The sequence below is a fragment of the Colletotrichum destructivum genome, chromosome 2, assembly GCF_034447905.1.
Source record: "Colletotrichum destructivum chromosome 2, complete sequence".
NCBI classification, from domain to species: Eukaryota; Fungi; Ascomycota; class Sordariomycetes; order Glomerellales; family Glomerellaceae; genus Colletotrichum; species Colletotrichum destructivum.
The window spans coordinates 732,853-745,651 of record NC_085897.1 but is presented as its reverse complement, the minus strand read 5'-3'; the positions used below and the strand labels follow the sequence as shown (position 1 = coordinate 745,651).

The 12,799-nt window shown below is 57.1% G+C and overlaps 3 protein-coding genes across 3 annotated transcripts; 1 reads left to right on the top strand and 2 right to left on the bottom strand.

Moving 5' to 3' along the window:
• The first annotated feature begins 1,720 nt into the window (after positions 1-1,720).
• Positions 1,721-3,404, top strand: CDEST_02414 (Putative mitochondrial import inner membrane translocase subunit Tim54). Its single transcript, XM_062918573.1, has 2 exons — positions 1,721-1,876; positions 1,946-3,404. Exons 1-2 carry the CDS (start codon positions 1,847-1,849, stop codon positions 3,374-3,376), a joined length of 1,461 nt encoding a protein of 486 aa, XP_062774624.1. The 5' UTR covers positions 1,721-1,846; the 3' UTR covers positions 3,377-3,404.
• Position 3,405: 1 nt separating this feature from the next.
• CDEST_02413 (Putative PSME3-interacting protein) lies at positions 3,406-5,174 on the bottom strand. Its single transcript, XM_062918572.1, has 2 exons — positions 4,545-5,174; positions 3,406-4,444 (listed from the first exon to the last, which is right to left on the bottom strand). The coding sequence occupies exons 1-2, from the start codon at positions 4,798-4,800 to the stop codon at positions 3,870-3,872; spliced, it is 831 nt and encodes a 276-aa protein (XP_062774623.1). The 5' UTR covers positions 4,801-5,174; the 3' UTR covers positions 3,406-3,869.
• A 1,848-nt stretch (positions 5,175-7,022) lies between these two features.
• Positions 7,023-10,385, bottom strand: CDEST_02412 (Putative cyclin PHO80). The gene is made up of 2 exons (XM_062918571.1): positions 8,998-10,385; positions 7,023-8,520 (listed from the first exon to the last, which is right to left on the bottom strand). Exon 2 carries the CDS (start codon positions 8,050-8,052, stop codon positions 7,060-7,062), a length of 993 nt encoding a protein of 330 aa, XP_062774622.1. The 5' UTR covers positions 8,053-8,520; positions 8,998-10,385; the 3' UTR covers positions 7,023-7,059.
• Between the last annotated feature and the right edge of the window lie 2,414 nt (positions 10,386-12,799).

Sequence of the window (12,799 nt, the reverse complement as noted above, 5' to 3'; positions counted from 1 at the left end):
ACCTGTACCTTCGCATACAACGCCTGAATCCATTGGTACGTAGGTAGGTGGTACCTGACTTGAGTGTAGCAAGCATTGGGACCACTGCAAAAGATTGTGGTTCAGGGACTTCATCTTCACCCTTGGAACTCGCTTAGCCTGACCTCCGTCCGTCCTGCCTTCTGCTGCCCCTCGGCGGCCCCTCTTCACCGACTCTTCACGCTTGGAGCGCGCCGTGTTGCTGTTAGTCACCGAACTCAACCTATTCAATGCCTCCTCTCGGTTTCTACCTACCAGGTACCTACAGGTACTTAGGTATCTGTAGATGGGCAAGGTCGTGTCATTCAACTCGCTCACCTCAGGAACTCTGAATCAACCACCGCATCCCAAGGGCTACATACACACACCGCACTCACTATCCAGACGCGACCTCCACCTGAGATGAGACCGACAACTCTGCATCGCCAGGTGCAACAAAAGAGTGTCGATACTGTCATCCGCCCTGTGTCCCCCGATTGGCTTTTCAACTCTCCCTGTGCAACATTGTCTCGACATTCCGCCGAGAATACACTCCCAACCGTTTTTACCTGTTGGCACCTACTCTTCAACTGACTGCTTCCAACCCGCTCTGCCACTATGGAATAGCGCACCGAATAAGGACCGACACCCAACCGCGTGGTTCGCCTGGCACTACTGTACCGTGATGCTCGCATCCATCTGGGATGAACAGCTCTTCGTACCGGACATCTTCATGCCCGCCGAATACAGATCGTTGCACCCGCCACGGCACAAGCTTGATCAGTGGCACATGGCACAAGGCATCGCTGCACGCTCTGTCCTGCATGGCGCGTCCTGGCTCTGGAACGCCGTGGTAGGCTGCAGCTCACCTGGCTGCATCTGCCTCTCTGCATTGCATCAACCTTCGAGGGCACATGGCTCATGGTTGAGCTCACACAGGATTCACCCAAAGCTCGTATGGTGCATCGGCGTTGAGGAAAACGCGGGAGACGAGGGAGACCACTAGCACCGCCACACCATGCCTTTCAACGGGATGACGAAGCTTCGCAGTTCAAGACGGCGTGCGGCTCAGGTGACGCCCTGTGCCTGTGTCAGATGTTGCCCAGTGATCCATGGGCGGTCTCCAGGCTCGCTGCCATCGCTGCCTCATAGGCCATGAGCCACGGGCCACGGGCCACGGGGGGCACAGAAACAAGCATCCCTTCAGCAATGCAACTGCCCTCGCTGCTTTCCAGGAGTCGATCACTCATTATGGATCTGCCGTCAGGCCCAGGATCGCCAGACCATCGACTTCAATCACTCCCACGTGGATAAGCGTTCCGGTGTAAAACTCCGAGTTAATTAACTGGCAGGGCTGACTGGGTTCAAATGGTAACAGCCACAAACTCTAGAGGAACGGAAGGCTTGATCGAAGCTCCTCCATGCCTCTCTCATCGAAAGCCAGACGTAGCTGGCGTTCCCGCCTTTTTCTTCCCATTTACGGATATTGCATATCAAAAGGTGCATAGAGCGAAAGACATATGTTAAATCCTGGCTGGGTGACTGATTGAGTGACGGGCTGACAGCTGTCGGTGGAGCCTGGCAGCGGGCGACCCTTGGCCATATTCAGAAGGCGGTCAGAACGTGCGTCCGCGCTATACCGCTTATGGACGGCTAGATCCGATAATTCAGCGAAGCTCTTATCGCGACCAAACGATAAAATTTCCAAAAACCTCATTCCCAGCCAGCTCCGATACGAGGCATTGTGAGCGACCGATCTCTCGGGTGAATCCTCTGTGCGGTGCTCCATTCACGCCTGTCGTTCCTCTGCAACACCCTATACACAACTATCTGGTCTACACGCGAAACCATGGCAGACACCAAACCGACGCCGCCCGAGGTGAGCAAAGTCGCGATGCCATCAAGAGCCAAGCCCCCCCCCCCCGTACTAACATCGATCCTCTACCAGGCGGCCGCAGCCCCGAGCCCGAATCCGTCTACCACGACCACGACCACGACCACGACTACTGCTGCAAACCCCGCCGAGGGATACAAGGCCGCGAAACCGAACCCCGTCTGGCAGATGATGGGCCTCCGCGGCCCGCCCAAGCGCCTCCCCTCGCGCAACTGGATGATCTTCCTCTCCCTGACGGGCGCCATCTCCGCCGCCATCATCTACGACAAGCGCGAGAAGAACCGCGCAACCGCCCGCTGGGCCCGCGCCGTCGCACCCCTCGCACAGGAGCCCCTCGCCCACCCGTCCCAGCTGCCGCGCAAGCTCACCGTCCTCCTCGAGGCGCCCCCCGGCGACGGCCTGCGCGTCGCCCAGGACCACTTCCTCGAGTACATCAAGCCCATTCTCGCCGCCTCCGGCCTCGACTGGGAGTTCGTCCAGGGCCGCCGCCAGGGCGACGTCCGCGCCGCCGTCGCCGAGAAGATCCGCCGCCGCAGGAGCCGCGAGGAGAGGCCCGACGTCGAGCTGCTGCCCACCGAGGAGAACATCCGCGACGCTCTGCGCCAAAAGAACGGCATCCCCGAGTACGAAGGCCCCGGCGGCGACATCGTCATCGGAAGGCACACGTGGAAGGAGTACGTCCGCGGCCTGCACGAGGGTTGGCTCGGCCCCCTTGACCCGCCGCCCAAGCCCGAGGAGCCCCCCAAACCCGAGGCTGCCGAGGGCACCGAAAACACGACGGCGACACCTGCTGCTGCTGCTTCTGGCACAGAGGAGAGCGCCGCCTCGGAAGAAAAGAAGAAGGACGAAGAACCCCCCAAAGAGGAGAACAAGCCCGACCGCCCGCCCCAACCGGTCCCCTACAACACCACCCTCGACTACCCGACCTCCCACCTCCCCCTCCACATCCCCGCCGAGTTCTCCCCCTCCGACGCCATCCCCTTCCCGCACCTCCTCGGCTTTGCCGGCACCTTCACCCGCATGCAGCGCTTCCTCAACCGCCGCCGCCTCGCCGACGACATCGGCCGTCAGGTAGCCGCCGCCTGCTTCGCCGCCTCGCGCGAGTGGCGGGACGACGGTCCGTCATCCCAGCAGCACCCGGACCAGCCCTACGAGCAACAACGCGCCCTCGAGCACGAGGAGGGCAATTGGGTCAAGAGCGTGTGGAAGGAGGCCGCCGAGGCGCCCGCCTCGGACGACGAGGAGGAGCGGACCAAGGAGCGCATCTGGACGTCGCCCGTCGTCGTCGACCCGCGCATCGCCTCGCGCATGCGCCGCTTCGAGATCCGCCCCGAGGACGAGGAGCGCGCGCGGCACATCGTCGTGCCGGAGGAGGAAGTCGAGGGCTGGATCAAGGGCAGCCTGAGGTCGCTGGGCCACTGGGGATGGAATACCATCAAGGGGGACAAGCGCAAGGGTCCCAACGTCGGCGAGATTGATGAGTGAGTCTGCCGTTGACTTCTGTGTCAGAAAAAGGAGGGAAAAAACGAGGGTGAGAGGGGGGGGGGGGGGGGCCATAGAGAGGCACAGAGTGGGGGAGAGAGAGAGAGCGACAGAGAGAGGCGAGAAGGGATTGTACAACTATACCCCGGCCGCATGAAGACGCGGCGGGTTTTTGAAAACATATTGTAATTCTAGCTCCTAGTAAGCTCGTGTGCTGCCGCAAATGGACAGGGGGGGCACGCGAGACCTGGGGAGCCCATCATAGACCAGGTCTGTTGGGGCCGGGAAAAAGGTTCACTCGGCCTCAGCTTGTTACGAATATTACTGTCACACTCCTCTTGGGTTTTTTGTTTTTTTTTTGCATCCTGGCTGTTCACTTTTATCCGTCCGAGAGACGTCAATCTGCTGCGTGGGTGTCTCGCTCAGCCGGCTCTTCATGCAGAATCGCCATCCCTTCCGGGCCGTCTCCAGGGACGAACCTCCTCGGTCCGATGCCTCAGTCGTCGTCTGAGTCGGAGCCATACGCCACGAGACTCAACTTGCCCTTCGTCGGCGGCGGCGACGGTTTGGCCTTGACGGCGCCACTCTTCTCCTCACCGCTGCTCTGGGCCTTCTCCCCATCCGCCCCCTTCTCCTCTGTCGTCGTCGTCGTCGTGTTCCCCCCCTCCACTCCATCCCCAGATCGTCCCCTCTTCACCCCAAACCCCCTCTCCCTCTCCCTCCTCCTCCGCTTCCTCGGCCCAACAGCCCACTCCTCCTCCCCTCCTACACCGTCTCCCTCTCCTCCCGCCTCCGCATCGACAGCCGCCGCCGCAACAGCAGAAGCGCCGGTCCCGCCCTGACCTCCGTCCCCGTCCCAGACATCCCCCCCGCCAGGCCTCTTCAGGTTCACGCCGCCGCCCTGCGCCCTCCGGAACGCAGCGAGCCCCTCCTCCGTCTCCCGCCTCACCCTCTCCTCCTCCGCCCGCTTCGCCGCGCGCACCTCGTCGAGGAAGTCGATCTCGTCGTCGTCGAGCGCCCGGAACTGGTTCTTGATTTTGTTGGCCTCCTCGAACGCGGCCTGTTTCGCGGCTGTCGTATGTGCCTCTCATGTCAGTTCCGGTTCCCACCCACTTCACGCCGCGCACCACCGCAGCGACAGAAAAGAAAGAGAAGAGAGGGAAAAACGCACCCTTGTTCGCCTGCAAAACGTCGTACAGACTCCTCTCGCCGCCCTCGACGCTCTTGAGCCGCGCCTCCTCCCTCCTCTTCCTCTCCGCCTCGAGCTCCCTCTGCACAATCTCCCACTCGGCGTTCTTTCGCGGCTCGACGGCAGAAGCGGCAGCAGCAGCGCCACCGGCACCATCGTCTCCCTTCTTTGTCTCCTCAGCGACGACGGCCTCGCCCGTCTCGGCGTTGATCGCGCCCGCCGACACGAAGCGCGACATCAATCCAACAACCTCGCTTCAGCCTGCGGTTGCTTTTTCGGTGTATCTGCTCCCCCCTTTCGCTCTTTTGCACACTGTTCCCCCTCCCTGCTTTCTTCTCTCCTTCTCCCTGCCGCTGAATAGGTGGGATGAGATTCGAGCGTTGGGCGTCTGCTGGTGAATATGGAAGCGGTACGCTAAGACGCGTGTCCTCTCTCTCTTACACACACAAACACACACACACACTCTCTCTCTCTCACTCGCCGGTTGCGAAGGTCTGTCACCTGTTGCGGTATTAATCGCAAACTAGAAGGATGAAATGCCGTTTACTAATCCCCAACTGCTCGGTGAACAAGGTGTGTGGGTGAGATCTGCCGACTGGTGTTGCATTGAGGTGTAGAGTGGAAGTTGAGAGGTCGACCAATCACAAGGGGTGGAGCAATGTGAGGAAACGGCCCGCCCCAGTTGGCGGTGCTCTTTCACCAAGGACCACCGCGACACTTGCTTTCACAGCATATCCTCCACTATTGATCACTCCCTCCGCTTGACTTTTGTAATCACAGGCGTCACTTCGGTCTGATTCACAACCCACGTCAGTCTTCCCCATCAGGTCTCCCGTTCAACGTCACGTCTCGACTAATGGTCAGATTTGTCATTCTTCATGTATTTTGTGGGTTTTGTCTGGTTATCTAGGACAACAACCTCTACCGTTCTCCTACAAAATAGGACTGCCGATGTGATGTGTGTAGCCTCGTGAGCATACCGCTTCGTCATCCTTACTTTTTCTTTCCAATCTCGTCCTTACTGATAATCCTATGCCAAGCCCCTTTTGATTGACAGAAACACAATCCGCTCTCAGACACGGGTGTTGTGCCCCTATGACAGCCACTGTTGAGCATACAATGGTGGAGGCTTGCGCCAATCCCAGCCAGGACTACCTTTCCTCAATGTGACCTTGTAAACACCACAATCCTTCGTCAGCTCCATCAGGACTGGAGACCACATTACCCTCCTCAAACGTCATCTCAACTCCATGACCACAACGGTCTAATGAATGCGTCCAACTCGCGATGAAGGGAAAAGATAAAAATAAACGTCTAAGAATGTCATGAAAGACGGCGACAGCGACAACCCGGGATTTCTCAATAACGCTGGGTTCCAACGACGAGATCAGCCTGCCAACCATACAAGGATTGCCAAATAACAAAGTGAAGAAAACTCCGGCCCCTTTACTGGAGGAAAACCTCGTATTTTGGCCAGTGAACATGATGCAGAACACCTCTCCATGTGAGACCAGTTTTTTTTGTCCATTCTCGCGAAACAAAACATATGCCTGTGCATAGCCAGCCGGTAAGGATAAACATGATCCGTATGCACCCTTCACAAAAGCTGCTTGCAACTTGTCTTTTTTTTTCTTCGCGCCGACGCAGCAGGCCAATGACGTCCGGACAAGGGTCCAACTCGTCGACAGAGGCCAAGTGCAAGAACAGATTCCCATCTCAATTGAAGAGGGAAAACTGGTATTGTGCTGAGACAGGACGAATAACAGAAAAGGGGGAAACTCCATAACGTGCCACAAAAGAAATAGTAAGGATAGGTGTCTGGGCGTTTCCGAGGGTCGTGTCGATCGAAGCCGTGGTCAGACGTTATGAATATGATTGTACCACCATTCAAAGACGTCGTTGATGTTGACCAAGTCGTTCTGGGCTGAAAATACCGTAACCATTCGTCGAACTTCGGAAAGGAAACCGACGACGCCTCTCTTCGCAAAAACGCACATCACTCTCATCCTCACCAAAAACACACTTGCCACGGAATCTATCGCAGAACTCCAGGGGGGAATCGCAGGGGCCGACCACCAAACTCCAATGATGGGATTTATCCGTATACCAAGGGGTGAAAAAGAATTAAAGAAATATGTCATTAAGGGCCGCGGCCGCCGAATCGATCGTCCGCCACTGACACAGCGGGGCTCGACACCTTCCTCCAAAGAAAAGTGTCGAGACGGAGTGCGTGTAGTGAGTCGGTGGCATCGAAGTAAGCCCGTGTGCCCGTGCGTCGTAAAGTCGAATGTCGACGTGGGGACCATTCGGTCAAATAACCGCTTCTTTCGGTTTCTCGTCGTGAGAGGGTATCTGAAGAATGCAAATGTATCGTCATGCCAGAAAAAAAACAAAGCCTGCGTCTCCTGTGACGCTAGGCCTCCCAAACTTTTCCGATAACAAGTTCCCTTCCAGTTTCGTAGGGCGGTGGTGGGTCCCGCCGGGTATCGCAATGAATTCAGCCCATGACGGGCTGACCGAAGCCGGGGTGCGCAAAGTAGGCAGGCGGCTTGACCGCGGGCCCGACGCAGTTCGCACAACTGCACTCTGCGACACCGTGCTCCCACATGTTTTGCGAGTAGTTGTAGTGTCCAGAAAAGGCCTGCTGGTTGTGGCGGTGTCCGTAGTAACTATGAGTCGGCTGCTGGTAACGATTGTTCCACTGGGCGCTGGCAGCTGCCTGGGAAAACCAATCGTTGTACCGGGCGTTGGCCGACGTAGCAGAGTTGATATACTCGGGAGTGCCATAACCAGAGTCCGGTGGGGTGAGCGGAGCAGACTGCCAATTCCAGTTGCCGTATGCCTGCTGATGGGCCAGCTCGTTGCGCTTGATGGCCTCATAGCGCTCGTACTCAGCCGCCTGCTGCTGAACAAACGTATGGTAGGCGGATCGACCGCCGTACCGGTTGATGTTGGTGTCGATGGCGGGGACATGCCTCTCGCGGTTGGCCCTGGCTGTAGCCTGGTCCTTGAGGACCTTCCAGTCGTCCCAACTGGTGAGCCAAGCCTTATAGTCCGCGCTGTAATCCAAGTTGACATACAGACACCAGCCAGACTGCTCCAACCACTCATGTTCCAGAGCGTTGAGCTCGGCGACGGGGATGCCGCTCACCTCAGACCAGGAACGGTTCTGAAAGGTGTTGTCGTCCAAGAACTTGCTGCCGAGCAGCAGCGAGACCGTCAACATGCGCCAGACCTGACCCTCGGGTACCGTGTACGAAGGGTTGTTCTGCTTAAGCGTGTTGACACGTTTCGCGAGGTAGTTCATTCCCAGGAGGATGGTGCTCTTGGGCAGTCTCGTAGATGAGAGGATCTGCGAGACAAACTTGCGGAAAGGGGGGGTAACAGCCGTGGTCGACAGAGGCATAACGACGCGGGTTGCCATCTCAGCAACGAACTCGGCCATTTGGTCGACCTCGTAGTCGAGGACGGCACAGACACCTCCAGGCATGTTGGCGGTATTGAGAAGAGTCCGACTAAGACCGTAAGAGGACCTTTGTCGGAGAGAATGCTCGAGGCGCTCGGAGGGAACACTTAGCAGTAGGGAGCGAGCCGCGACGTGCTAGCGGTGATGTCCAAGGCCGAAGAAGACGAGGCGTCGGGGTGGTGAGGGGGATGATGACACGAGCCCTTAGTAACTGCAAATAGCCATCAAGGTGTGATCGTGTCGACTACGAGAGGCGGAAGTCTAAAAATGAATGTAGACGAGAGGAAAAGTCGCGGCGCGTGTGGCGGTCGTGGACAGCTCAGGAACCTCCAGAAGAGTGTGAATACCTGCGTGTGAAAAGATACTGCGATGACTGGCTCGAAAAATGGGATGCTTAAACGGAAGATGGTCGTTGAGGCGTCCGGGCAAGATCCAAGGACCGCTCGACTCGAGACGAAGAAGGTCGTGGAAAAGAAAAGCCGCAGCTGTTATCTTGGGTGATGAATAGTTAGTGACAGTGACCAAGAGACAGGAAAACTTTGACAGTCTGTGCCTGAGTCTGATACACAAGCTTCGTCGTATGATGCGTCAAGTAATGACGGCCCGGTGTTGGAGTGTGGAATTGCTTGAGGGTGACACGGACAATGGCTCCAGGGAAGGGTGTCCCCTGTGGAGAGCCAATGCAGCAGCAAGTGCCAGGTTGCTCCAGCGCACCGGGCGCCGAGGAAACAACCCGACACTGCTTGGTTTTGGTGTCGGCGAGGCAAAAAACCTTGGTACGCAAGGGCGGACTGGGTTGCTGAACCGATCGTGAAGTTCGGGTGCATCATCTTAGGGCCTGGCAGCCAGTCGGTGTTGGTTGGTTTTGAACCAGCGTTAAGCGGAGGAGTCGAATGAAGTTTGTGTACCAGACCTTTGGCAAAACCTATGGGATTGGGCTGGGGATGGGCAACGGCACAGTAGGCTTACCTTGGGAAAGGAAAAATCAAGGGAAATTTGACAGGTACGCGCGAAGGTGAAAGGACGGTGTTCCCGTGGTGGTATTCGGACGATGTTTTCTCAGAGGGCTCAGAGCGGTAAAACGGTGTTTCTGTCTCAAGGTGAACAGAGGTGTATGGCTCGACGTGATCGTGATCGTGATCGGGCGAGGTGATTGGGGCAACGGTAGTCGAATCGAATCGGCTGATTGTCGCGTGGAAGGGGGGCGGAAACCTGAATCCTAGATAGTCGACGACTTGGGTTTGGAGAATCGAGCAAAGTCGAGGACGATGGGTTTCGTCGGGATGCGGCGGATTCGTGGTTTGGGGGGGGACGAAGGAGAGAGAGGAAGAGAGGATATGGGAAGAGAAGAGGAAGGGGAAGAACAGGGTCGGAAAAGAAGAATTTCGAGGAGTGAAATGGATGGGACGGGTTGGGATGGATGGGATGGAGATGGGGAGAGAGAGGACGGGGATGGGGGTGAGGATGTAAAGTGGAGAGGAATGATGGCGGCGTGCGTGTGAATGGAGGCGAAAGGAGGAGACCGGGAGGGCGAAGTGCAGTGAGTGAAGTGAGGGAGATGGGTGGGTGGGAGGGTAGGGAGTACAGCGGTTCGTAGCGGCGGGTGGGCTCAAGCAGCGGGCGAGGTACCTTTGAAGCAGGGCAAGCAGGTAACTGTTCAGCAATGAAGGGGAGGTCGGTACTTTGGGTCAAGTCAGTGACAGTGACAGGCAGGAGGAGGAAAGCCCGACAGCGAAGTGGGTCATCTCTGGCGGGAACTTGGGGATGGACCAGACCAAAAGGGAAGGGACCAGTAGCAGGTGAGTGCAGTGCGGAAGCAGGAGCAAGAGAGGGAAAGAGCGACAAAAGTGTAAGAAAATACCTCGACTCCTCTCACACCGCAGGACCATTTTTGAGACGCCAATAAGAATGAGGTAAGTATTAAATCAATAAACAACGGAATTATCAGTCTCAAGGCGCACTGCTCACCCGTCGTCCATCAGTTCTCTGGGAACGTTTCCCACCGAGTGCAGTACATCATCATCAACGCCTCTAGGAACGGGACACCTCGGTGGCCACAAAGTCGATTCATCCATGTGCCCGCCCTCCTGACCTGAATTTGGACGCACTGGCGAGACTGGGATTGGGACTGGGGAGGGTGTGACCGGTGCGAGTCTGGCTGGCAGTTGTTGTCGGACGCCTGCCCGGCTTACTTCGGTCGAGTCGGCGTTGGTTTGGAATTGGAACCTGGGGGGTGGTCCATGGGCCATTGAGGTGGAAAACCACCATGCAATAGAAAATCGAAAGGAAGAAAAAAAATTGACAAAAAAGAACCGGCGGGTCTTGTGGAGACGACAGGGTGACCGGCTCAGACTGGACCACCACACGCTAAAAAGAAGGTACGGGAGTACTTCGTCATCTGGATTGGAGAACGTACCCACGACCCGTTTTAGGACAGGACGGGGGGGGCTCTACTTGGACTAAGAAAAAGGCGGAAGATGGAGGACTGAGGGTGTGGGTCACAGTCCAGCGCTCTCTCCGCGGATTGGACCTCGTCAAAGAGAGATGGGAAGGATGCAGGTAGTTTTGGCGTGTTTTTATTTTATTTTAGTCTCCCCCCTTCCTTGAGACTCCGCTCCTGGACACCGCTTCCTCGAAAAAAGTCGGAGACTGGGAACTTGCTCCTCATTGGCCTGACCTCGGCCTCGCCCTGCCCTGCTCTGTGTGATGGTCATTGAAGGCACTCTTGGATGGGTGGACCGCTCCAAAGCCAACGGCAGTGGACACAAGCACAGACACCCACTCACTCTCACACGATGCTGACTTCAACTCGCTCACCGATTCGAGTGTGGATGGCTGGCTGGTTGGATGGATGGACGATGGATGATGGATGTGGGTGGCAGACAGCACGACACCACAAGCAAAGGACCAGATCCCCTGTGTACTAACGGTGCTATTGCTATCCGGGTCAGGTTGCTACGTCTACGTCCGACACCTCACGGGCGGGTAGAAAGCTGGTCTCACTCACACTCGTCTGTTCCCCGAGTGAGGTGTCTCAGTATGAGAGAAAGTCAGGGCCAGCTAGAAGCTTAGGAACAGCGGGAAGCAGCCGGAGCATGATCCACTTCTACTCAGGGTACCTAGGTACCTAGGGAGGCAGGCGCAAGTGTGCCAACCAGCAGGAAGGAAAACAAGAAGGACAGGAGGCAGGAGGGCAAAGGGAAGAGGGCAGGGGGCAGGGGGCAGGGGGGAGGGGGGAGGCAACACCTGCAGCATCGCACCTGCACCTGCACAACTGCCCAGGCGTAGACGCAGGCAGGCGCTGTTGCTGCTGTTGTGTTCGCTGCAGACAGGGCTCCTGCCTCCTGCCTCCTGCCTTCCCACCTAGCAACGCAGTGCCGCTGGACCCGACCTCTGCTGTTTCCCCGGCCCGTCCTTCAATGAGAAAACCTAGTGTGGGTCCATTGCAATGCTGGGGTGAGCGTTTGATTGGCCCGATGTCCATAAAGTAAGCCATACGCTCAAACACGACGGACGGCCACCCATGGGTGTACCGTGAATCGGCACAACACAAGAGTGTGATGTGAGTAAGACTGGGACTGACCTAAGGACGCGAAGGACGGTCATTACGCGCCTCGGCCTGACGTGCCATGTACGAATAGGATACAATGTCTGCTCTATCCGCTCAACACGGCCTCTGCCAACGTCCATCGTGGCAACAACAATCAAGACCCGGAGAATACTGCAAGTCAGGTGGATGGCAGCCAACAAATGGCCGGGGGGGTCACGCAGAAAAGCAAAGCTGACAAAATTTGATAACAAACAAGGACAGATCAGTCCTCGCCCGACGCTCCATCTTCGTCCCCGGCTCCAGCCATTCATTTACTGTACGAATGAATACATGTACCTCAAGACAGCAATATAGTCACAAGGAACCGATAGCTTACGTGTGCAACATTCCTCCAGAATCCTGTGGTCTGGCCGACTCGAGCCAACACCTCATCTCAACAACGGTACCACAGTGGCACATCCTTGCCGGACACGCCAGGGCGCCTCCCAGAGAAACAAAAGTTATCAAGTCATTCGGCGCTCAAGGAAAGCGAAGAAGAAAAGTCGTTAATAGCGGTTCGGCTCTTAGCGCTCTCTGGCAGTTGGGATGTCCCAGTCTCCCGAGGCTTCCAGATGTATTGGAGAGTATTAGCCTAGCCTTGTGCAATTTGTGCCAGTCGCCTGTACCTTGCATATGGGCCAGGGAGGTTGGTTTGTCGCGGGTATAGCATAGCAGGTACATCGTACTCACATCAACCTGCTGCACCGAGGCAACCTGTCCGGTACCTTTTTTTTTTTTTTCCCTCTCCTTTTTTTAATCCCTTCTCCTCCTATCCTCCTCTCTCACTTAACAAAGTTGGCGCTTGACCACTGACCGCCCTCGCCAGCAGGTACCCATCCATCCGTCCACGTCTACTCTGTCCGCGCCTTGGGTCCCCATTTTCCTTACGCATCCATCCCTATCCCGGGAGGCGTCCCAAGCAGCCCAGCCCAGACCACAGGCCAGGTCCAACCCAAACCGAACCAGGACCAGACTTGGACTCTGCAGTCCTCGCCCACTCGCACCAATGCACACCACACCCCGGCACCACGGCGACACTGGGATGGGGCCTCCATCCACCCTCACTCAGTGCCTTTTGCGAGGTTCTCTCGCTGCCTTGCGCGCCTCTGAATCTGATCACTGACTGGCCTCTGCTTATTTCGGGGCTCGGCGAATGGCAGTCCACGGGGGCTAGGGCTCAGG

What these genes read in the sequence shown, in the direction of transcription:
- CDEST_02414 (XM_062918573.1), top strand. Translation starts at nt 1,847, where the DNA reads ATGGCAGACACCAAACCGACGCCGCCCGAG. An exon ending in CCAAACCGACGCCGCCCGAG is followed by an intron (nt 1,877 to 1,945) that starts GTGAGCAAAGTC and finishes ATCCTCTACCAG; the next exon opens with GCGGCCGCAGCCCCGAGCCC.
- CDEST_02413 (XM_062918572.1), bottom strand. Translation starts at nt 4,800, where the DNA reads ATGTCGCGCTTCGTGTCGGCGGGCGCGATCAACGCCGAGACGGGCGAG. An exon ending in CGTTTTGCAGGCGAACAAGG is followed by an intron (nt 4,445 to 4,544) that starts GTGCGTTTTTCC and finishes CACATACGACAG; the next exon opens with CCGCGAAACAGGCCGCGTTC.
- CDEST_02412 (XM_062918571.1), bottom strand. Translation starts at nt 8,052, where the DNA reads ATGCCTGGAGGTGTCTGTGCCGTCCTCGACTACGAGGTCGACCAAATG.